The sequence below is a fragment of the Pelecanus crispus genome, chromosome 6, assembly GCF_030463565.1.
Source record: "Pelecanus crispus isolate bPelCri1 chromosome 6, bPelCri1.pri, whole genome shotgun sequence".
Lineage (NCBI taxonomy): Eukaryota > Metazoa > Chordata > Aves > Pelecaniformes > Pelecanidae > Pelecanus > Pelecanus crispus.
Genome location: NC_134648.1, coordinates 11,114,597 through 11,140,957, shown reverse-complemented (window position 1 = coordinate 11,140,957; position 26,361 = coordinate 11,114,597). Strand labels below are relative to the sequence as shown.

General features: G+C 37.2%; 1 protein-coding gene across 1 annotated transcript in view; it reads right to left on the bottom strand.

Annotated features, from left to right (window-relative positions):
• The window catches only part of PPFIBP2 (PPFIB scaffold protein 2), an 89,298-nt gene that overhangs the window by 43,077 nt on the left and 19,860 nt on the right, over window positions 1-26,361 (bottom strand). The window contains exons 3-4 of the mRNA XM_075712022.1: window positions 8,441-8,530; window positions 3,974-4,087 (exon numbers count right to left, since the gene is read on the bottom strand). Of these exons, the coding sequence (XP_075568137.1) occupies window positions 3,974-4,087; window positions 8,441-8,530 (204 nt within the window). The remainder of the gene's footprint in view (window positions 1-3,973; window positions 4,088-8,440; window positions 8,531-26,361) is intronic.

The window sequence follows — 26,361 nt, the reverse complement described above, 5'->3', positions numbered from 1 at the left end:
AACCATCATATCTCATGAAAACATAAATGCATTACCTGTACCTGTGCATACCAGGGCATCTCTGCATCTGTTACCCAGGATTCTCTTGTTTCTCAAACGCTGCTGAGCTGTATTTTCTTTGGCTGTGGTTTCATAAGCAGCTAGGTCAAATGCACATCTCACCATTGCCCTTATGCCATGCCTTGACCTTTTCTGTGAGCTGTTTCAACTCACTAACCTAGTAGAAAAACATCCCCTTCTTTTTAAACCCCAAGTTAGTTTTCTCCCAGTTGTGGAGTCATTGAGGAAAAAGTCTGATGAGCATGAAAGTCAGTATAAAGTAAGTTCAGAAGCACATGGTCAGGAACAGGGAGAAGGATGAAAAGAGAAAGAGACCTTCTCCTTTATGTAGCAGTAACCTTTAGATTGGCTCAACTCATTTCTTGAAAGTTCACATTTCGACTAAGGGATATTGCACTGTCCTCTTAGAGTGATGCAGAATCATGATTTTCTGCAAAGAAGCAGCAGTGTCTGTTGGAACTATTCTGCATTCAAGATGTCCATCCTAAACGCTGAACAGCCATTTTATGTAATTCATATAAAAGTTTTTTTAGCTGTTGTTTCAAAAGTGTTTCCATGATCGCTTTGTAGCGGGGTTCAAAACAACTGTACATAAATCATAAGCCAGGAGGATTTTAGCCTGAACCCCACCCTGACAAAGTGGACAAGTCTCTGCTAGCGTACATTCAGCAAAAACTATTTTGCAGGGTAGCATTACATACCCTTTCTGTGGTGGAACTACCAGATACCATCAGTAACTTATCTTAACAAAGTGTATGATTTTTGTTTTTATTGTAGCATTTTGGGCACAGAATTAAGAGTCACTTTTCTTATAGTTCCCAAAATTAAAAGGACAGGGCTTATCCTGGACTCAGGTATATGGTTTCCCAGATAAGTAAATAGTATATTTATCCATACTGCAGTTCTACTAATATACATTAAAGATTTTTTCAAGCAAGAGCAATTATCTTTATTGTTCCATTTTCCATTTAGAAGAAGCAGTTGACTTAAGTTCACAAAGGTAAAAATCATTGGAGTTCAATATATTGTAAATAAGCAAGTGGAACCATGAAATAAAATTGGATTTACGTGCACCTTAGGAATATAGTAAAAGTCTTTCTGAAAAGCAAGAATAATTATATAGGTACAGAGAGCTAGATTATTTTTTTCTTATTAGAAATAAGTTAGTTTACTGTAAAAATAAAGAAATACTGTCTTGAAAGACCCACTAAATAGTTTTGACTGGAAAAACTCAGTGACAACACTAGTGTCTCATCTCTTTGCTAAGCATCATGAGCACTTATACAGGACACTGGCAACTGCTGGTTGAGAAGATATGAACCCAACTCTCCCCAAAACCTGATTGATCCATCAGTCTATTGAAGTCCCTGAGGCCAGATACTCACTCTGCTTTTGACAAATTAACTGCAAGAAGGCCTGTTGGCCACATACCTTACACGAACATCCTAATCATATTATCAAGTCATCCCCTTCTCTCCAAATCTCAACTCATTCCCTGTAGAGGGTAATCTTTTCAACAAGATGAACTGAGAAAAGAACCTTCAAAATAAATTATAGACAAATAGGGCCCTCTGCTGAGCCATAATAAATGTGTAACTTCTCTGACTGTTGAGATTTTGAGAAATCTAATGGTACGGTTTCCCGTATCTCACTGTCTACTGGGGGATGTAATCCATGTGCAAAACACACCACAACTACCATTCCCTCATCATCCTCTAATATTTCACTTAATTTGCTCTTCTTACTGTTCACAAAACCAAAATGTTAACTCAACATAATTTTTTCTCATTCCAGTGAGAAAATAAATTCTAAATATCTCAGTTCCACACTGAATTTATTTTTTAATTTCGGTTCAGCTACTGAAAGTATATCACTCATGCTAGAATTAAAATACTAAGCATGTGTTTGTGTACATGTCTGTATCTGTGCAAAGTTCAAATGGACAAACTCGCAGGATTAAAATGAAACACAAATCTTTACCAAGTTGTGGCCTAGATAATTCTTTCTCTTAAACCCCCCCACACACACACTCAAGCTATCATATATGCTGTAAGCATGAGAGATCAGTCACTCAGAAATTTAGCAATCAACAAGCAAGCTTGTCAGTATTTCTGTAAGCTATATATATTGAAATGCAAGGTCTCAAAACTATGATACAAAACAACAAATTTGAGCTTATTGCTAACTACTTAATATGTGTACAGGAAATAAAATAAATTTGAAATTACTCCCATTTGGCAACAATTACAGCTTCTCAAAGTGATCTCAAAATTTAGATTTAAAGTTTATGTTAATTATATTTGGAGATTCTGTGACTTCCTTAGCTTTAGTACAGACTTTTGTAGCTTTAGTACAGACTTTTGTAGCTTATCACTTTAGGATCAGCTTTGTAAGCAATTTGTGCACGTGCCTAATGCCAGACGGGTAGATTCAAACATTTTCACTGAAACAGCAATGTACATGCATTATTCTATTTTCACATGTCTCAGTGTTCTGTTAAATCAGGCTTTAAATTCACAGTTTCCTCAGAAGACTATCAGAGCAGAAAATTTTAAGTCAGAGAAACAATAAACAGTTTTAGCAGAAGTAACAGAACAACTATCTAGTTTTAGATTGAAACAGGAAGCTTCTACACTCTATTGTGAATGCCTTCCTGAAGTTTGAAAACAGATTTTCATAACTTAAATAGTTACTGTTCTTTGAATTTCACTTCAGATGTAACTGAAAAACTCAACGCACTATCCGCTACTTGCATTTTTAAAAACGTCCCCTCATTTAAGTATGAGAATAAAACTTTTCCCAGCTGGAAGCATTTTGGGCTGCGAAAGCTGTGTGAGACCAAGGTGGTTTTTTAGACAAGCTTGGAGAATTATAACTTTAAAAGGTTTAGGATACAAGTTTATCTTATAGAAACTGCTACTGTTTACATACATACATAGACGGATCCTTATCATAGTAAATTAAGTTTATAGAGATTAACAGAACTCTAATTTAAAGCTATGAATAGTTCATAGAAAGACTTATGTATTTCACATAGACTAAAATAGTATATTTATAACACAACATTTTGGGTAGGGAGAGGAAGTTCGTTCATCAAGAACAGTATCGAGCCTGCAAATTTCTCGCATAGATTTTGAGGGTTATTTACAGTTTCAAATCTACTTTTGATATCTATGAACTGTATTACCAGTAGATGATCTGCATCTGTAATAACAGAAAATTGCACTGGGCAAGTTCTTTTGCATCAACAGACCTGCCAGCCCTGCAGTAACACATGAAATGTAAGCTATATAATTTATCATTTGTTCTGCTCCCTCAACAGGTAATATGAAAGAGCAAAAATTAAATCACATAGCCTGAAACTGTTGATTGAAATAAAGAAAAATATGTCTTTATATACTAATTTTCTTTCAAAAATAAGGGGAAAGCTCCTAAATTAAGCAAAAGTGATTATAGAACCAAACTTGACACAGTAATTCAGCTTACTACCTGTTCAGCTTCAAAGCCATACGAAAACAGAAGATATTTAAATAAAACTTAATTCCACAACTCCTACATATATTAGATACATTTAACCTGTCTAACCAGTTACTCGACCATGCCCAAATTTAGTTAGTCAGCACAGTACAAATAAGACACAATACTTTCATTTTACATGCTGCCATGTACAGTATTATGCAACCAGCCACTAAAACGCTTCTGAAACAGGAACACAAAGAAACATTTATTTTTAAAAAAAAAAAAAAAAAAAAAAGTGCAAAGCAGCAGGAGAACAATAGAAGAGAAGAATTTTTTCCCTGTTTTATCTTGTGGCCAAAGGCACTCACACATGCAGACCATAAGCTGACCATATATGTTCAACCCTCTGCTGGAGAAGAGATTATACAAGAAGCTTTCCAATCCAGATTTTTACCTGTTGAAGCATTTCTTCTGTAGCATTCAGTTTCAGCTGATGCCCCTCAAGACAGATTTCTAAGTCCCGGATTTTCTCTCCTTGAGCTTCCACCTGGTCTGTAAGAACACTCACCTGTAATTTGAGAAGAGAAGCACAGTGCTACTGAACTGACTGTAAATAAGTTTCAATTACCTTACACAATTAACATCCAAATGCACATTTTAACAGCAAGTTCTCTTGTAAAGTCCTCAACAGTTTAATATTCTTGTGCACTGCAGCAACCTGCTCTATCAAGATAGACAATTTTTCAGTCTTACCTATATTTTGCTTCAACCCTACCCTCTGACACCACCACCCCCCCCCAATTATTCTGTTTTAATATAAAAAAGAAAGAGCATTTCTAGAAGAGATCAAGACTACCTATAGGTAGCCTGAGTTAGTTCATGCAAAAGTCTGAAAAATGTGAAAGCACCAAACAAGAACATAGGATACTGAAAATATTTTAAGTGGTTTTGGAGCATGCATTGCCATTTCAGGTTCTGCTGGCATTTCACTTCCTAAAACGGATAAACAATAAAACTCTTCATCCGGAAACCAACCAATTACTTTACTTCTTACAAGAACAGAAAAACAGCTTACCTATCAATAAAGCGTTCTGAAGTTATAAAGAATGCAATGAGTAAAAGGCATGTTTTAGCAGCGGCAAAGTTCTATTCCAAGAAAAATTCCCAGGCTTTGCAAGCCAAAACATGAAAGCAAAAGAAGTGAGATACAGACAATGAATCCCAGGAAAAGAAACAATAAGCAATACTGGTAAGGAACTGTGGGAATGATGGTACTGACTGGCGAATGTGTAGTAAGAAAAGCCCGGCAGCCTAACTCAAAGCTTGCAAAGCTGAAAAAACTACATTCAGGATAACATTAGACGGATGTAGAAAAAAACCCCAGTGTTAATTCCTATGTTAAGCAGCACATACACTCTGTATATTAATTTTTACTATTTATTTTATATAAAAGCCTTGATTATACTAGAAAAATGTAATCTCAAACAAAACAGCAACCTTAGGTGTTTAAACTCCTGTTTGAATGAAATGCATTAACAAAACTTATCTATGCCCTCACATCCAACCCTTCAACACCTTTATTTAAAAAAAAAAAAAAAAAAGGAAAAGGTACAGTACGTGGAAGTGAAACCTTTAAGATGTACCCACTACGCAACATTTCTAAACCCAATCAATGAACAATTGAGTTCACTTCAGTGAAGCTGCAGAGGGAGTGACTGTGTGATCTGTATTTGTTTTATCTGCAAACATAATGACAAGCATGCCTGGGAAAGGAACATAGAAAAAGAAAAAAAGGGGACTATTTTATTTTTTTTCCTTTAAAGTAGTTGGCTGTAGGGTAGAGCACAGATGAATGCAGGATGAGAGATGACAGGAAGGAGTGGGTGGAGACAGATGGCAGGGGATACACCCAAGCTGGGGCAGGGGGAGAACTCCCCACAAGGAAGTCTGTTGCTTGTCTACTTTTTTGTTTTGCTCCCATTAAATGAGTGAAGGCACACAAAAAGAAAAACCCCGTGAGGTCAGAAAGCAAGAAGAAACAAACTGAATCCTCTCCTTCAGTCTGATGCAGGTTCCAGAGAAGGAAAGCAAGCTCTACTTAAAGGGTCGGTTAGGTTCCAACTAGCACTGTAACCTGTAAGGAAAACTCTGTATGTTAAATGTGACCTGCAAAGGAATTTAGTAAAACCTTAGACACTTTAGAAGCACGTGTTGGATGTTTCAGTAGTTAGGCTGAGAAGCACATTAGCCACTTTGAGCTCGTATTTTCCCCTCTGTTCAGGATTACATCTGCCAGACTCTTCAGGGAATCAGTAGGCTGCACACAGAACATAACCCCAGCGTATGCTATGCTGGCAAGTCCATCTTGCCTTAGCAGTGCAACACCCGCAAGAGTCAGCCTGTAGATAATATATTTTCTGTAAGATAATATATTTTCTGCAAATATCTATAAAAGTGAGGCATATTGAACAATTAGCTAAAAATCAAGTGGTATAAGGGTTTAAAATATCTTTGTGAAAGAAAAAAACAAACCAAACAAAACCTAAAGAAGTGCATTAGCTCCTATACACAGGCGCTGAGCTACAAGAAGGTATCCCAGATGCTGTAGCATTTCCAGTCTCCACTACAGACTGAAGAGTGGAAGCAGGTTCCAAGGTGCACTGTTTGACTTTGCCGTGGTGGACAGAGATAGTGGGCACTGCCTGTGCCCACTACAAGGTGCCTTGTACTGCTTCTTCTGCAGCAAGTCTGATGCAAGACTGGAGTGCTCCCAACCACATACTCCCTATAGATTACAGCTATGGACCACAGTCACTGGCACAATGCAACATGAGCTATAGACTAGAGGTGCTCTGTTTCCCATTGCTTTCTCATCCTTCATGCCAACAGTCACACCCAGGAGCCAGGTCTGTACCAGCAGGCTCTCTCAGGCCTGTGTAACCTCAGCATGGGACGTGTTTGTGTTCCTCTTATTTGACTGCCTAGATAGAATATGCAGAACTGGTGTAAACCAGGTTCTAACCCCAGCTCCATCTTGGCATCTTTTTTTTTTTGTTTTTGTTGATGTTCATCTATCAGACTGAGATTTCCATCTATGTTATTTGCCTGGGGTTTTTGGAGTTCTACTACAATACTGTGCAGTGGGATAGGAAAAATGTGTAAATACTGACTAAGCCTCTTGATTTGATGGGGTAAAAGGCAAGAGAGAGACAATTTCTACACCTGATTTTACTACATAGCTCTTGAGAAAAACTCTAGGTAGGTCTCCAAACCACGTCATAAAAGCCCCTTCTTTGCAAGTTTGCCTGGCTGCATTTGTTTGGATAAAGAAATAGTTACTAAAAATCAGCAGGACAAAGACAGGAAAAGTACCTACTGAGAAGCAGCCTGGAACAGTCTTCAGAAACTTACAAGTGCTAGAGACTAGCAGTCCTGTTAAATCCACAAAAGCTGATACACTTTGAACACCAAGATTCTGCCAATTCTCCACAAGCCCACCAGCACACATGACCATCAACAACTGGCTGTATAGCATGAACCACATCCAAGACAACAGTGGCTGCTATATGCAGGCAAAGATTACAGGACTATACACACACGCGATGAAACAAAGGAGGCCTTCAGGTACAAAGCCACAGGTGCATCAGTACAACCTTCTGCTTCTGAGTAAACAGCTGAGTTTGGCCTCCTAATTGTTGCTTCAATTATAAATCTGCGCACATGTGAGTGAACTGTGCGAGAAGTGAATGCACTGTGTGAAAAGTTGTTTGCTATTATTAATAGAATCAAGATGTTACAGTTAATAACCACTTGATTAATAAAAGGTGTTCCAATAAATATCAGTTGTGATGTTGTCTCCCCTGACCTGATTCCCTCTCAGAAAAAAGGGAATTTGCGGCACACACTTAAACATTTAAATTCCAACCAGAAGTTTGTTTTTCAGTCAGGATTTTTTTTTTCTAAATTTGGTAATAGCAATTTTAGTTTAACAGTAACAAAAAAATGCAACCAAGCCTAAGCTTATGTCTCACAAACCAGTTATTGTTTATTTAACAACAGCAGTGAGAATTCTGCTCAGTAAATTAACACAAGTGTGAACAGAACATACAGGATAAAACATGCTTACAGAAACTAGTAACTGAAAGTAGGGAGAAGACCTACCCAGTATAGTTAAGTTTTGTTTGATATAAACATATATGCTTATAATATGCTTTTGTAAGCATAAAGAGAAAGGATATGCAAAGACCATTTAAAGAATCTCCAGCTTCAGTTTTAAAAAGCATGTAATGTACAGTTTAGTAATAGTGAAAATATCCAGAAAAAAAAACCTAAGTTTTTTTATTTCAAGTTGTGCAACATGTGTTTTATCCAGGAGGAAAACTTACATGGGACAGGGGATCTGTTTGAAAAAGGCTTGGTAAACTGAGAAATGGGAAACCTGGAAGAGCTTAGGCATGCATTTTACTCTTTCTTTTTTCCCCTTTACCTCCCCTTAAGCTTTTTGATGATGTAAAGCAACTTTGGTACAGTATACAAGCAGGAAAAACATCAGTTCTACCTACCTGCCAGTCTTCCAGTTAATTAAAAAGGCTGGCACACAGAACCTAGAAAATCAACTGGTACAACCTAGCAAACCTAGAGTGAGAACCACTACCACAGCATTGTCTTGGGACTTCACAGCATTATTTTTAAGTTGTTTTTTTTTCCTTTATCATTCTTCTCCCTCTTACTCCCTTCTCCTCTACCCAGTTACCCCACCATGAAACCTCAGATGGATTATACAAATTATAAATTAATTCTTGATTAAATACCTGTTACATTTGGTGACCCACTAACATTTGTTTAACAGAAAATACTCTGTCACTTCAGCTTTTATTCACTGAGTATCAACTACATAGACAATGTTCTCTTTAAGACATACCTGCAGAATGAGCGACTCTTTATCACCTTCTAATCGTGCCAATCTTTCTTGATAGGTTTCATTATTAGATGAATGATGATTAACCTGTGACTGGAGGAAAAAATGCTATGAGAATTTTTACAGTAAATATTAAAATTTCAAGCAATAATAAATAAAAATTTATATAAATTGAGCAGTTGTTATAATGCAAAAAAAAAGCAAAACTGTGTCTACAGATCAAAACTGTTTCTTTCATATGCATTAAACCTTTTGTATGTACCTTTTTTTAGCTGGATTTTGAATACTGTCTCACTTCCAGCAATCACGAATGGTATAGCAATAGATTCGATATTTTCCAGCAAATTATTGTTTCCTTGGGAAATGCCATCTCATCAAGACAAAAAACATTTAATTTGAAATATCTGGTCTCAGCAGTCTTTTGCCAAAGTCAAAGAATCTTGGTGTTTATGTTTAAATGGTAAAAATTGCCATATGTATTATTGAAATTAGAAATTACTGAAAGTATAATTTTTTTGTTAGCAATTAACAAATTATTTAAATTATCAAATTCTTATCAGGAACTATTCTAGCTACGTAATCACTTATGGATTTCTAAGTGGCTCTAAGGAGCAAGACTTCTAAACCATGGCCTGTTCCTAACTATTATGTCCCATTTCCTATGAATTCTAATACTGCACAGACAAACACAACAATAAAAAAAAACCCTGCAGATTTATTTTTAAAAGTTTAGAAGAGTCCCATAGCTTCATTCTGCATACTAAACCATTGTGTAACTGTGGGAGTGAAGCTGTTTGCTTAAAGTATCAAAAGTAACATGAGCCCTTAGTAGTTCACTTCCCAGCTCCATTGCAGGCAATGCATTTCTGCCGGGGAATAAAACACTTTGGCTGGCTTTTCAGCTAACACATGAATCCAACTTCACTGAGTTCTCTTCAACTACACTAGTCTGCAGCTGACTACTCATTTATCATTGCTTGTACAATGGCACAATCCTCCCCCCCCCACTCTCCTTTCTTTTTCAACAGAGGATTTGTGAATAGGATTTTTTTTAATATTAAATCTATTCATGGCTTCTTGATCTCCACTGAGGTCTACAGGCCCAAATGTAAAACAGATGATGAAAATAAACATGGTGCTAATTAATGCAAATCAAGAAATCAAATATTTATCCAACCAAAAGCTAAACCACACTTTTCAAGCCATAAAGTGCTGAACTAGATATAAGTGTGGCATTTTTATGAGCTGAGCTCTGAGGAACTGAGCATGCTTGCCTCTGACATTTTTGAAAGGAATTGACAGAATCACAAAGACACCAACAAACAGGACTGAAAGGTGCCTGAAGAGATCATCTGGTTCATTATTCTATCCTAGGACAGATGGTTATTTGCAATATTCTTGTCTTGCCTACTCCTAATGACCTCCAGAAATGGATTATGCAGCCTCCCCATATAATCTACTTATTAGCTACCCATCATTAGAACATTTTTCTTAATGTCTAACCTGAATCATCATCTCTTCAACTTCAACCTACTGCTTCTTATTATACCACCATGGATTAAAAAAAAAGGTTCTTTGCTTCAGAAATTTTTTTACATATTTGAAGACCACCTGTAGATCTCTAATTAGCAGGTCCCTCTTTGGGCTAAACAAACACAAGTTTTTCTGTCCTTTCCTCACAGGTTAATTTTTCAGGATCTGTTTTGTTGCTTTCTTTTGGTTCCTATTCACCAATTGTTCCTTGACTTCTTTTGAAATTAAGTGCCTAAGAGTAGACACAGGACTCTAGCTGAAAATGGCTGAAGTGGAAAAAACTTTTTCACAGATCCTTGGGCCATATTTCTTTTCATGTCAGCCATATAGTAACACTGATTTTTTTTCAGCCTAGGACCCATAACTTCCAGATCCTTTTTTAATGTTCTTATTTACCTAGCATCCTGTTCGTCATCCTGTGTTTACTCATTGGTTCTGCTTAAATGTATAACCTTGCACCAGTCTATACTGAATTCTGTCCTATTATTATTTATACTGTTTTCTTATGTATCAGGCTCTTCTTATGTTTTAATCACATCCTTTAGCATGGCTGCAAGGTGCTGCTTAACTAGAATCACCTATAAATTCAGTACACTTGGTCCTTATTCCCTGTTTTAAAGGGTCAGCAAGAACACTGAAGAACAGACGGTGCAGAACCTCACTCCACACCTTACCAGCAGTGATCAAAAGAATTTCTTTACTCAGAATATACTTTTCTCACTAGCTTTTGACCAGTTTATAGTAGGTCCAACTAAGATTCAAGACCTCACAGAAATGGCTCTAGATATGCACACCCGAGTGCGTAACTTACACACAAACAGAAGTCTCAGACAAATTAGTAGCTTTTACAGTGGCACCTGTAGATATACTTACACAGTGGCACTAAGTACATAATGCCCTTAAAGGAATGGTGACTTTACTCCATCTTCCTCTCTTAAATAGTTCTAATTTTTTTAGAATTTCTGTGCCCTAATATTTCTTTCCATCTTTGCTAACATCTCAATGTAATTTTTTCAAGACTTCTCCTTTTATTAAAAAAATACCACACACCCCAGCCCCCCCCCCCCCCCCCCCATTTATAAAACATGCATCTTCAGTTTAACTTAGGCCCTTTGTGTCAAAAGTTGGTCAGTCGGTCAGTCCGTACAGTCTTAAAGTTTATTCCTTATTAACTTTTGTAGTACTATAATGAAAATAAGGAATCCTCATAAGTAACCAACATGCATTTCCGTATGTCTGCCTAGATAATTCTTCAACCTCGGCAACGTATCCTCAATCACACTGCCAGCTGTTCTGCCAGGGTTGTTACTCCACTTGCAGAACAAAGTCTTATACCGTACTTCAGAATCCAAAATCTTTAGCCTTGGCGGCTATCTTTCCATTAGGGTTAAAGCTCCATTACATACCATTAAATGAGTTTTCTCAATGGAGAGCCTACAGGCCTTCCCCAGTATGTCTCTGGCTCACACACAATGGTAGAGACTTCCCTGCACCTAGAACATCAAGTATTCAGGGAAGAACAGCACACTGCTAGGCAGGAAAAGATTCTCTTAATGACAAAACCGAGTGATGAAGACTGCCTAGTCAGATAGATTTTGCACCCTTTCTCCTGCCATCATTTGCTATTTTCCTAGGCTAGATTTAAGAAATATACCTGTAACCACTTGTGTAACCACTCCCCCCCAGCCTTACAGGCACAGTGAGTCAAATTACTGCCAACACATTTTTACATAACCAATCTGTCATGAATGCAAACCAGAATAATTAAGAATTAGTTCAACATCAAATCACAAATAAGATATTTTACTACACTCACATTTTCCAAATGTATAGCCTCTGATGTTGTCTGCTGCACCAAGTGACTGTGAAATATCCCCTGCTGAAGTCTAATACTCAATAGCCATGTAAAACCTAGTGAATCACACCCATGTGAACAGAAAAGGGGGAAGGGGAAAAAAAAAAAAAACAAACCAACCCTGCCAATAGGTCAGCCAGAGAGTGCTCAGATAAGTACAGGAAGGTACAGTAGACAGAAAGTGACCTGCTAAATAAAACTGGCTGATTGACACACAGCAGTTGTTTAAGACTTGGGAAATCTTTGTGGCATGCATAAAGACAAGATAAAACAATGTAATATGAACCAAGGCCATCTGTGGATGGTTGGAGTGCATTCTGCAGTTGTTAAAGTCAGTACCGAGAAGAAACTGAGCAAGTATAGTTAGATATCACATGTATCATCAGCAACTGAATATAGGACCTATAACACTAAAGTCATAAGACTACAGACCAGTCGAGTTGGTCTAAGAGCTCACAAACAATAAAACACTAGACTTGTGTAACCACACGACCAAAAGGCTGAATCACCAAGATTTTCCACAAAGATGTTTTTTCAGAAGATGTAGTCTTAAAAACCAAAAATCATTACCTGGGCTCCACAAATTATAAGCTAAATATGTTAATTATATTTCTTGTAACGAAAGAATGAAAGAAATTGCATAAAACATGTAAAGAAGTTTATGATAACACATGATAGCAAAGTAGAAGAAAAGATATGCTAAGGCAAAGTGGCTGAAACTACCTTGATGGTAGTACCACTGCAGATGAAAAGTCAAGCATATACCATAAATACTTTGCCTAAGGGAGCTGCAAAGTAATGACGTGAAACATCTGTCTCCATAGATATTTTGGATATAGTTTAATGCCCATCAGGTTGCATCAGATATTAACATAAAATGTTTCCTCAAACAATTCCAAATCAACTGTTTCCCACAGTGCTAGTTAAAAAAAAAGGCTTTTGCATTCCATCACCTGCTTCAGCTTCTTCTTCATCTTTAGTTTCCAAATCTCTCTCTGGAATATGGTCTTTACTCTACCTCGGACATAATATTGGTAGCTGCTGGAAACTTGACTGTCTAAGTATCACTTACATGATCAAGTCATTACAGAGTCCTTTTCCAAGAAAAAGGCTTAAAAATTCCTCCAGAATATATGACCAAAAAAATCTGACTTCAGAGTATGATTCAACAGCTCTAATTTAAAATTGGGTTAATCAACAAAAATTTAAAAGTGTATGGCAAAAAAGAAAGAAAGGTTTCATTGACTCAGCTATCTTCATTTTTCAACAGCCTTCTCAGAGACTGGTAAGCATGGACTGTTATGCTTTTTTGCATGTTACTTTAATAGGAAACAATTCAGAATGCAGCTTACTGTCTGAACAGAACGACAACCATTGTCTAGCGCTTCTGTACAGATGTTCTGTTCAGAAGTTTCAGTAACAGAACTTCTAGCTGAATCTTGATAGGTTGTAAAAGTAAGCCCCTTAAAGCAAGCACATATGCAAGATAATAAAATTGAGTACAGGCCAGTTTATGTTCTCCTCATGTGTGCTGTTTCAGTTTCAGCTCAAAGAATCTCCAACACAGCTAATTTAAAAAAAAAAAAATACCAACTTCTGAAGTTGATCAGCAAGCTGCTACGCAGAAATTTGTCCCTAATACCATGGATCTCATATTGGGCTGTGGAGGGGGGAGGAGCTGGGAAAAGAAACCTGGCAGTCAGTTAGAGTGGTGATTTGTAAGCTTTTTCAACAAGTCACCCGCCTCTTTTAGAAGACAGATTATGTCATAACCCTCCTCTCTTCTTATTCAGTCACATGAATCACCTTCAGTTCCACTGATAATTGAATAAGATGCCTGTGGCAACTATAGTATTTGCATTAATGGGGAACATTAGGGACATGTTTGACATACTGTCTTTTGTTGCAGTTTAGAAGCTCAAAACAAGGAATATAACCAGCAGAGTTCAACCAGTCAGTTTTCCCGCAAACTACCAGCGGCTCACAGACCACAGTATTATATTTCAATACAAGAAAATGTACACTATAGACTTTCTCCAGCCTATCTGGAGCGGATAATATTTAGAAGAGTATGGACTTTCCATCTCTTTATTACTCTTCTGGGTCAGCAGAATTGATGTTATGAGTCACACTAGTTGCAATTGTGTTGTGATGAGTGAGTAGCCTACACAGTAAACATTTTTATTTTGGCATGGATGTAATACAAACTTAATCTCTTGGCATGTTAGCGCTACCTCAGATACACACCCATCTGAATATATGTACATTCACTCAGTATACTTGAGGAGGAGAATGCTGCAACATGATTTCTGGATCTGGATCTGTAGTTCTTGCCCTTCATCTGAAGGCAATTAATAAAGCAACAACAGGACCTTCTATTTGGCATTGTTCCTTGTTGGGTAAGTGAAAGTGGCAGTCACTTTGAAAAAGCTAACAGCTTTATATGCTAACAGCATATAGTCTGAAATTAAGTAAAGACAGAGCTAGGTCACTTTCTGCAGTCCTTAAAAGAATTTTGACCAAATATTTATATTTTACCTGGATAATTTTTCCTAATACTAATACTTATTTTCTCCTCCAGACAGTTAGATTACTTAAAGGAAGATATCCTTACAGAAATCATAAGATTCACCCTCAATATCATGAGTTTAATGGCTATAGCATGGGTTTGATCGCTCCACCTCCTGCTAGTGCAGGTTGTGAATAGCATTTGGAAGAAAGGAAAGCAAAGCATAAGAATAATGTACACCTATTTCAGGTCAGCCATCAGTCCTGTGCTGCATGCACTTCAAAAGCAAGCTACAACAGTCATCAAGCGCCTCCACTTCATACGAAGGCGTCTCTCTTTCAAAATGAGACATCTTACCACTGTACAAAGTTTTCCAGAGGCAAGAGACTTTCCATTTTGCTACACTCCATCCACTGCAGTTCAAACAGCTCATTTAATTTACATTGTCCTCAGAGAGCCTATAATACTCTTTGTAGTAAATATTAGCATTTATGTTTGTGATGCTTGTTAATAGCTTGTGGTTATACCTACATACCAAAATGGGAGTTATGCCATTTTTATTCGGAATGGTGTGTTCCAATTAAGGCCACATGGAAAGACAAGAATGAAGCAACAGAACAACAGGTGAAATTGTATGTGAACCCTCTAGCCCAAGTCTCTTGAGAAAACCGAAGAAAGTTTGCTAAAGATGAGACAATTTCAGCTTCAGGTAGCGGGGAGTGTCTCAGGTTCCTTAGCTTGCAACAGAAAATTTTAACAGTGACAGATTTATACTTAGGCCCTGTAAAAGAACCCAACATCAGTGATCTCCAAAATGCTTCCCACAAACTGCCCACCAACTATTTTATGAGAACTACGCTGCTGCCTGAGCTGTAATGTTAAAAGTGCACTGTATGAACTTTTCCATATCCTTCTAGAAACAGACTGCTGAGAGACATGCCTGCCTTAATTCCTGTCACCTCCTTAGCCGGGCTTTGTGTCCTACTAAGAAGGTATCCTTGAATGTCGGCATTGTTTCAACCTCGTATAACACTGCATGAAACCAGGGTGGTACTATGTGCCTATGTCAGGTATCATTCAGCTTCTTAGCCAGAATAAGCTAACCGGGACAGCTCTGAAATTGCCATCAAAGTACCACATACCGTGAAGTACAGTATAGCTGTACCCATTGCAGAGCTTTGTCTTTCTGATATTAGGTAAGATATCATCAGAGAAAGTTCTTTCTTTTTTGAGAAATAATAATGCAGAATAACATTTTTTATTACTGGCAAAAGCAGAAAAAAGTAAAATGGAGAAAAAAGAGTAAACAAAGGAAAACATATTAACTGTGCCTCATATACAACTGAGACAAGGCTAAATAGTTTTTTGGCTCTGTCCATCTGCTCTTACATTTTGCTGCCCACTTGTCCGTACCTATGGCCGTTCTTGGCACAGCACTTTTCACAGGTCATTTTAACATCAAGAAAGTCCAATGGAAAGAGCTGAAGTTTGGTGACACCCTATTTCAATTTGATCTAAATATTGCTTTGTCCCTGCTGCTGTTGCATGATGCTACTGTACACATTATGTTACAAGACCACCGCTTAAAACCAGATCCTTTATTCTAAGCATCTGAAAATAGCAGTTGTATCTATCATTTTGCCTGCCTGGATCTCGTGATTTTTGTATGTTTGCTGCCCTAACCCGGTCCAAGCCACAGATACCACACAAATCTAGCTTAGCCAGCCAACTGCAACATCAAAACTGATCCTGGTCTCTGAAGTGATTTCTGCTAATGATGAAATTGGAGCCAGCTTTGGCATACTTCACCAAGGGTTTAGAGAAGTCTGTTGCAGTAACTCTCTGTTAAGTGCCATTTGTTACTCTGGAGGGTACTCATACTTTCATTATCAGCCAAAGAGCAACAGTTTATGATTGCAGGGCCTGCAATCTTTATATGCTATCACAATCAGTGCCAGACATGTGACATCAGGATTCTTGAACATGAGAATAAAATAAACAACTTAGATTGTTTTTTACTTTTTTAAAAAATCACTTGTCAAAGGAATTTGGGAGCAGACTGCTTAAGTTCTCCTGGGAACAATGCAAGATCATTTTCAGTTCTCTTCCCTTCCCCCACACGTGCTCACCCCCTTAAAGAGCTTGCAAGGAAAAATAGCAGTATTGATATTCTCCTTTATGTACCCTACATAAAAGGAATTACACACAACCACAGTAATAGCATTATTAATTTCTGTAAAAGCCTGTGCTACATTTGAACACAGTATCCTTTCTGAATATAGTACTTGAAAATCATCCCAAAGACACCCTGTGTTAACCCCTCCAAATCTGTGAACATTTCAGTGTGAGACTTTCTTCAATGAAGCTATTTCTCGATCCCTTTCTCACTATGTTATTGTCCTCAGTGTATCCTGAACGCCACACAACCTGGTAACAGCACACCTTAGCCTTTTGTTAGCAAACCTATCTTTTTAGAAATGAAATTTAAACCAGGAAGCATGGGTGGCAGACATACTGTATTCAAAACCTCATTTAAATAACAAATTAATACATGATCTCAAAAACCACTGAAGAGTTATTTAGCTTTAACTGCACAGAGCACAGGTTAAACTAATAGTATAATGTTACCAACTGCTACTTCCTGTTGTCTTCTCTTCACTATCCCACTCCCTCCCCATTTAATCCCCTCCCCATCCACACTCCAGAAATGTAAAAGTTTCCAGAACCCGATGTAACTATTTTGTAAATTAACTTCAAGATTCTCAAGCTTTTATTAGACTGACATTATATGATGACTATTTTACATTCATTCAAGAAACTATGCAAATTAAAGTTCCTAATCACATTTCACATATTTACCTACATTTTATGTTTATACAGCTAGTATAAAATAGAGTAAAAAAATAGAGTGCATGTGCACATGTATACATGTGTGTTTTTAATCCAGTGCCATACAGAAACACTGACACAGATGGTGCGCACAGAATTTGCAAGAAAAGTACACACAGGTTAAAATAGATTTTAAAAGTATAACGAGAGGATGTGCTGTTTACATGACACACAAATGAATATTGTAATTAAATAACCAGTATACTGTGAAGGAGCTATTCAAAACCCATTCATGGATTTTTCAAAACAATGAAAAATAAATACCAGGAACCTAAAAAAATCCAAAAGCTGACAAAAACACAAAGTGATTTTTCCAAGGTGATGAGACAACTGCACAAACCTACTTTTTTTCTTTTATAGGAAGACAAAAAACAAATCTCATGCAGTTAATCCATGTTCAGACAGTTCAACACAAAATTCAGACTTTAATAGCACTGTCTTTTTAAAAACCATAATTTTATCAGAGTAATATGCACAGGAAAAAAAGTACCACCGCTTTTATCCAAAACAAAGGCATCCTAAAATATCTCATACAGTTAACCCAATGAAGAATTGATTAAGCAAAGAACTAGTGCAAGTAATTTTCCATTTTAAAGCACAACACGGTAAACAGCATATTCTCCTTTTTTTGCCATACATTCCCATGCAGGATTTGCTTTGTTGTATTACAATCTGAGGAAAGCACGAGCACTTGCTAGGATCTATTGCCATTTGTTCGAAGTTTGATCCTAGAGTTTCCTTTTTAAAGACAAAGACAGCTGATTCTCTCCCCCCTCCCTAAGCCGCCGCCTCCTACATGAAGAGACATCTTTAATTCATTTCTCATGAAGAAACTTACACTATTTTATGTCTGAGGCACTCAATATGGTTCCTTTCGCAAAGCTGAGAATTCTAAGATCTGGTAAACTGCATTTACGAAGAGAAAACAAAGCTCAGCAAATCACTTACCCTCTTTAGCCACGTGAAGTGCTTGTAAATATCAATCTCACCATCCATGCTTTGGGCCCATCTCAGCAGTCACATTCCCAGAGTTAAAAGAAACTTTTGGAAGCAAGCACACTGCTTTGTTCTACAGGATATAGCTGTGACTTCTTCCCCTTTCAACCCTCAACTGCTACAATCTTGAATGCGTGTTCACATTTTAAGCTAAATCTCTGCCTCTGTCCCACAGTCTTATCCTAAATGCTTCTCACAGATGTATATATAACACACAACTGTATAAACTTCAGACTCTCCCCCAAACATCTGTTTTTTTTAAACAGCAGAGCAGTTAGCAACAAGAACAATGTAACTCTAAAAACTTCAAAAATAGAACTTGCTAAATGATCTTTAAAAAAGGATCTTTCAAGAATAGTATAAATCTGCAGAAACTGTTCCCTCTTAATGTTGAATAACACGCTAAAAATTATGAAGCTGTCACTGAGAAACTATTTTCAAGTAATGCCTTCTCTGGCTTTCTGTTTCAAGAGTGGCTGGAACTCATTACCAAAGACCCCCTATTTCCTGTCTCTGTTTTACTCCCTGTTTATCGTAACACTACTCAGCCTTCTCAGTTTATTTCAGGCTCAGACTAAACCTAAAAATAAGTTCTGCTCTTTGAATTACTTGCCTGTCCTCCCAAAAGACATTATAAAAGAGGAGGAATTCAGGGACAATCCTGTGGATAAGTGAATTATCCCATAAATACGGCTATTGCCAAAGAGGCAATTTTCCATCTTAACAAAAGATGATGATACCCTTCTAAGATTTTTGTCTGCTTCTGCTGAAGCTGAAGTCTCATAGCATGGCAACTTTTCAAACTTGCAACACCAAGATAAATGCATATGCAAGGCAATGCTCTGGCAAGAAGGGAAGTTTAAAAGCGTTGCCTTTTACTGCAGTGTCCTCTACTGCCTCCACACAGTAGTTATGATTAAGTTCTAATTTTTCCCAATAAACTCCAGTTTCCAATGCAGTATCTCCTACTAGTTCAAAGTGGCTTTGGCCTTAAACTGGGCAACTGATTCTTCTACACACAAGGACAACTGCTTGGGCAACACCTATTAAGGCCAAAACACAGCTGTCCCCATGGGACGATCTCAGAACATTTACTTATCTCCCCATTTTCTTCCATTTCCACAGCCAAACTCACTCCTGCATTTAAGGCAAAGTAAAACAGCAGTTTGGAAGAGCCAAAGCTCTTCAAAGCTGCCCATCATAGTAATGATATATCATTAGTGATATATACAAAGATATATTAATGATATATACAAAGAACTCAAAGTCTGAAGCTGCATAATGCCCTGAAAAGCAGTTCTTACACAGACCTGCCTCACTTAGCCATCTACCCACATTCCAAACTGTGGAAGATACAGATACATGACACAGTTACCGCAAGGGACGTGGGATTTTATTATTTCAACTATTCTTGATCCTTTTGACCTGATGGACTTATTTTTAGGATCTTCCATGACACAAAGAGGCAAGGATACAAACCTAGACTTCCAGCTTTCTTCATGTATTTATTACCTGTTGTTACTTAAAGTCATGTGACAAGAAAAATACAAAAGGTTTTTAAAAAAGTGGGTCTTACAAGTCTTCTAAAGGTGCTAGGATACCTAAAATCACCAGTAAATGTGACAAGATAAAAGAACTGTCAGTTTCCAAAAGTGAACCATGCCACAAGACAGACCTGAAGAGGACTTGGGTTGCTCTGTACATAGAATGTACTTATTCTACGCTGGTTGTAGAAGTTTTTATGCTATCTTAAAGTTGATGAGAGCAGCTATTTCTTTAATAGCTCACACCATCTGGCAAAAGCCTCACTACTTTGTCAATGGTCTATTTAAAAAAAAAAAAATCAAAAAAATTAAGATGCAATTAACATACTACACTTCTCTGTGTATGACAGCCTCTGTCATGGCTGACAAACTGAAGACCAAATAGGGTTCTCTTGACATTAAAACATGAACTCCCTACAGCTTAAGGTGCTTTTTTCCCCCAGAAAACTGGTTATATAATTATGTAGAACAGCAAATACATCAAACTTTATCTCCCAATAAGTATTGTGTATCCCATAGCACTGCCGCTACAGAGCCTTAAGTTCCGCATTTCATCCATTTCAAAACATAGGCTCTAAGACTCTAATTTCAGGCTTGTTTAGGGAAGGGAGAAACGTACCTCTCAAAATATTCTACTACACATCATCTCTTAATGACTTTGTTTTTCATTTAAATCAACTACGGGAAAACTGTATTACTCCACTTATTAGTGCCTCAGTATAGAGTCTGCAGCTAGGTGAGTAGCTATTTCTCCTCTTAAAAGTATTTAAAATGACAAACATACCTTATTTCTGCCTTGTCATTTGTCCTGGATTTCATGCAAAGACTTTTGATTCTGTTACAGTCATTCTTCCTGATTAAAAGGTAAACGTGTCTGAATTTTCTGCATCTTATCAGCCACGAATGTTGACAACATACATTCCAGACAGTCACATGTTCACTTTTAGCCTGTCACCTGCATGCTGAACTTTACATCCTGCTTGAGCTTTGGCCTGAAAAAGTTTCAGACACAAACCGAATGCAAATCAATTGCCCCAGATTTGCTTAGAATACTTTTCTGTTTCACTGGAAACGCAGGTTAGTTTCTTTGGGCAGTGTGAAAATAAGGAAAATATGTTGCAATCTGGGGATTGCTTCATCGGGTTACCGCTATTTTTTTTTTCTTATTTGTAGGAAATCCATGTCTGTGTGTAGTTCTTCTCTGAGCACTAACTTCTAGTTCAATGGAGAATTAAAAAACAAACACTGCAGTACCACCACCCTCAAGTGTTACCCCATGGAGAGAATGATCTAGCTATTATTACTCCCTTCCCCCACCAAATTGTTTATTTTCTCCAGTGCTGTCTCAAAAAATAACCAAACACACACGTTATGGCAATATAAGTGCAATGTAGGGCGCTAAAATGTTTAAAATTAACAAAGTTTATATACTCCACAAGCTGTATGAAAACCAATTAGCGTTTCTTTGCCAATTCTGTACTTCCATAGAAAACTGCTGACAGAACTAAAAACTCCATCTGCAGAACACCAAAGGTGCTAGCCGCATGAACATCTGCTGATACATAACCCATAAAAAAACCTCAGCTAAGCAACCCATTACTTTATTAGCCAGAACGTCAAATATTTCAAACAAGATATTAAATCTGTTTCAAATAGTAAACAGACATGCTGTAACAGTTTTGAAACTGAAAGTAATGGAATGCTTTAAACAACTGGTTACACTTCTCCTGTCCCTCCATTCCAGACCTATGAAGAGGCAAGAAAACATCCACAAACCCTTTTATAACTGTGGGAGAAGGGCAATCTGACTGGTGTATTCCCTCTTCTCCTACCAACACTGGAGCTGAGGAAGCACAGTTGTTTGCTTTTCCACCACTGTCCCTCCTTCTCCCACCCAGCTGAGGCCCTATTGACATTATAAAATTCTATTTATTACTGTTATTTTAGCCATTTTACTTTTTAATCCAGTTAAATTTGTGCTAAAACACAGTTATTTGTGATTTTTCAGAGCAGCACAAATGCAAAATGTCAATAGCGTTCTTGTATTGGCACTGCATTGCCTGGGAGGTTAGAGGGCAGGGGAATAGGAAACAACAGAAGTTCTTCAGCCTCCATCAGGTCCAGGTCCTTGGAGTATAGCACTTCTCTTCAGCAATAACTTTTAGATCATTTTGGTTTCAAAACCCATCAGCCTCTGAAAACACCAAAGGAACATACACCTGGCCTTTCAGGCCAAGAACTGAAACGACCAACTACGTGTCTTCCCAGCCTCATCAGGGGAGTCCAGCTGAGTATGGACACGCAACAAAAATTTACTCATTCCCAAGAATTAGTATCAACTTTTCCTACATCGCTCTTCCCAGTCCTAGTGTTTGGGCTGCTTTGGAAACAAAGGGATTAGGACCAGATTTTAAAAGGCAAAAATTTCCTCAGCATGTGAATTCACACACCTGTCACTCATGCTGCAGAAAAATCTGAGAGCTTCAGAGCGAAGAGAGATTATGAGAACATGCCTGCACAGGAATACTTGTGCAAAAACAAATTCAGGCCACTTGTGCAAAAGACAATGGAGGAAGAAATCCTTTTTACATGGTGAGGAATGGCTTCAGAAATCTAGATGAAGCATTTCCAGCAAGATAATTTGTCTTAGAGTCTTAATCATGACTAACTGATAAAGCCTGACAGAGAAAGATGAAACTCTTGGAACAAAAGGGAAAAAACCACTGCATCCTGTATATAAGCACATTTGCTTTACTTGGATAATTTAAAAAAAATAAAGAAGTCTCCGGGGAAACCGACTAGAAATAATGTTACGTAGATACACAAACAACTAATCCCTTCCCAGCATGAAATGCACTCAATCCTAATGGCTTAATTCTGTGATTAAAATCTGTATTTCAGAAATAATCGGACTTAAGATGGCCATTAGTTCCAAGCCAGCATGGTTAACCCTCACCCTTATTGCATATTGGGGGGCGGGGTGTGTGTGTGTGTGTGTGTGTAATACTTCAAACAGGTGCTGACATCTTTGGAGTCGTTCCCATCTGCAGGCTGTATGATATCACGTATCTCTAGCACTACTATGTCCTTTCTGGTTATTGCTCGAGTAATAACTAGCTCTCTTCCCTTGGCTTGCATAAAGAATATATTACCAATACTTAGGTGAAGTTACTGTTTATTAATTCATCTACAGACATTTGCACATTCTTGGCAGTTTCAAACATTCCTTGCCAGATGCTGAAATACTTTTTCCAGCCCAAGTTCTAGAAGAGCTGTAACTTTTTGCATGAAACTTATTTAGAAGAAAGTGTAGATTGTAAGAAACTGGAGTACTAAGTTTCTGCAGAAAAACTAAAAACCGTTTTCTACTTAGAACAAAATCACTGTGAACACTCCCCGCCCAATTGCTATAGGCAAGAAAAGAGTACACTGATATGTAACAAAAATATTTAAAGAAATATATTTAAATTCTACCACACAACATATTACAATAATTCAGATTTAGTTTTAACTCTGAAAGGTTTCAAAGCACTGCTGAAATTACTAAATATGCAGTAAATCAGTATATGAAACCTTTGAAACAGGATATTTACCAAATATTTGCACATACATCAATGACATTATTAGGTAACATTTTGCCTCTCCTCAGTATGACACACAGTAGATTTTATCTTTTCAATTTCAGAATGGAAAAAATTGTAAAAAACCCAAACCAGAATAAGCTGCAGATAAACCTTTACAAGTCCTTATTTCTGATAAGGAATATACAAATACTCATTATTTTCTTCTTAAGCATGTCAGTATTTCAGAAAAATAAAGCACATGTTTATCTACTTATGAAGAAGAGTAGCATGCCAATATGTTGGATAATATGTCTAAAATAAGTATAATTTTTTTCCATTTTTGAAAGATCACAAAACTTGAAAATACATTTAGTTGCATTTTAATTAAATACAGGGCTGTTTACCACTATTATTAGCACAGTATTCCAAAAAAGAATGAAATAATTTTGTTGTGAATTATATTATTGCTATGTTTGTCATAAGCGGTAACATTTAGCAAATTAAATATGTCAACCTATCCAAATTCTGTGAATATGAATAACAGTTATATACAGAAATACTTCAAACTTATGCCCTTCCTCTAACATTCAAGTAATACCTCCAAATCAATACAGGACCTTTAAAAAGAAAATTATGCCCCCAGCTTCTTTACATGACCATTATCTTTATACCTTATCTGTTAGCACCATTGTTTAATGAAATAATTCTCTCTCACCAATCCCCCTGTTCATTACTTCATGGAAAACATTTTCTGAAGTTTCCTCTAGTGACACTTAGAAAAGCAGATACTTCACAGCACTTTCATTTATACATTAATGTTAGTTAAATTAATATAGTGTATCATATTTAAATCAGTGAAAAGCAATGCAGCTGGAAATTCTAGTGACAGATCATAATGTGAAATGAAAAAGGGACATCATGCATAACATTAGATACAAAAGGAAAGATGAACTAACATGATATTCAGCCACTTAGTGTAAAGGAAGGCACTGAAGCCAACAGCTGAAAGAGTCTTAGATAAATGGAACTAAATAAATTGTATTAATGCTTTTGAAGGCCAACATGCAATTTCTGGATACAATCATGGCTTCCTATAGAGTAGTCCTCTATTTCCTCTGACAGTATCAAGGTGTGGATAGCCCATGTAGGTGAGGATTGCCCCCAAGGGCTAAACTTCACAATATGTCAGTAGACTACCTTGAAATCTTGGAAAACTTAACATATAAAAAACACAGGCCCTGCTACTGTAACAGGAATACCACCTTTCTTCCATGAGTACCCTAAGCCTAAGACCATAACACAATTCTGTTTAATCGCTTCAAGTCACTGTAGTTTAAAGGTGGCTCTGTTAAGCATTACTGACTATTACAAGGGGGAAAGAAAATGCCAAAAACTAGTCTCACCGTGTCATTTAAGAAAGAGATCTAAATCAGCCCTACTCACTGCAAAGCTATTTTAAGCTTCTATTAGCTCTTCGTGCAGCAAAGACTTTCCTACCTCTGCTGACAGCTACTACAGTGAGCAGTCACAGCCAGAGATGACAGGGTTGACTCCCAGATAAAGCAACTACAGAACATTAAAAAAATCAGGCCTGGTTTAGAAAACATTCCATGCAACCTGTGTACACCCCCTTTCCGCTAGCTCCAAGGCACTCTCTAGTATTCATAAATAGCTGCACATATGAAGGACACTTCTCTGCTGTTTCTTGTGTGCTGTGAATTGCTCTAACATGCTTGGAGAACTCTGAGAGGACCAGATCTTCCAGTTCAGGGCTTCCTTGCATCATCAACTCCTTGAAAAGGAGCTGGAGCACAGCGGAGGACTGGGTCATACAACTTTTGACTCTGACTACTGCTCAGAAAACATATCCTTCTAATGTTTCAAGTTGGCAAAAATAAACACGAATGCTTATGGAATGACAGCTTTTCTACACTGTCCCAAGCAGGCTCTACTGGTCCATTTTCAATTTAACACGTGTTAATACCACTTGGCAATGAGAAGATTCAGCTATATATAGCTCCATCGTGACTCTCAACAGTTGAGTCCCACAGTCAAATCCACCAGCAGATAAATATACTGGCTTTAACTGGCATTGCTCGGAAGATATTCTCTTCCCACTCAGCTGTTGCTGAAAAATTATATTGACACTTTTATAAAAGCATGTTTTCATGTATATTGAAGAGCCCTGTATTGCAGTCATCTTCTGCCTCTGTTCTGGACCGATAACTCTGTAAAATGAATCTTAGACAAAAGTGAAATAAAGAGACCAGTGATTATGTTTCAGCAGAGCACTTTCACACATGCTTAAAATAAAACTTTGAAGTAATTTCAAAACTTCACAAACTCCACCAAGTCAGAATTCTGAATTGGGATTTGCTGTTTTAATCCAAGTCCCTGTGAAGACAACGGGGGAAAAACATTCCTTGATTTTAACACACAGTGGAAACAATCTCTTCTGAACATTAATCATGACCAAATGGCAATCAAGACTCAAAAAAAATTATCCTATTTCTGCTAAAAAGTCTGGTTTTACCATTACAAAAACACAGAGCATGAAATGAGACAAAACACAGTATCTATCATAAGACAAATCACATTATTTTAACAAATTGCCTCTACCACACATTCCTCTATTTCTTCTGCTCTTCACCCCTTCCTGTTTCCTCAAATTTAGAAATTTAGAAAGATTTTCAGAATTAGGCTTCCAGGAAAAAACATAATCAGGAAAACACTAACAAGTTTTCAAGAATCAGCATTTTAAGGGTCAGTATATAAAGCTACATGGTGAAGTGGCTTGCTTTAAATATAAATGTTCCACTGGAAGGAAGATTATGTTTTGCAGTCCTGGAAATGAGGCTCTCATTCATGCTTAATATCATTTTAGGACCACTATAAGAACACTAGGTTCCTCTTTACTCAGAAAAGGGTTCCATAAAGATGTAGAGAATAAAAAAAAGGAATTAACAGCGTAGAAGTTAGAGTTATGAAATGTAACTAAATACATTCTCTCATAGCTCACCAAGTCAAACACAGTC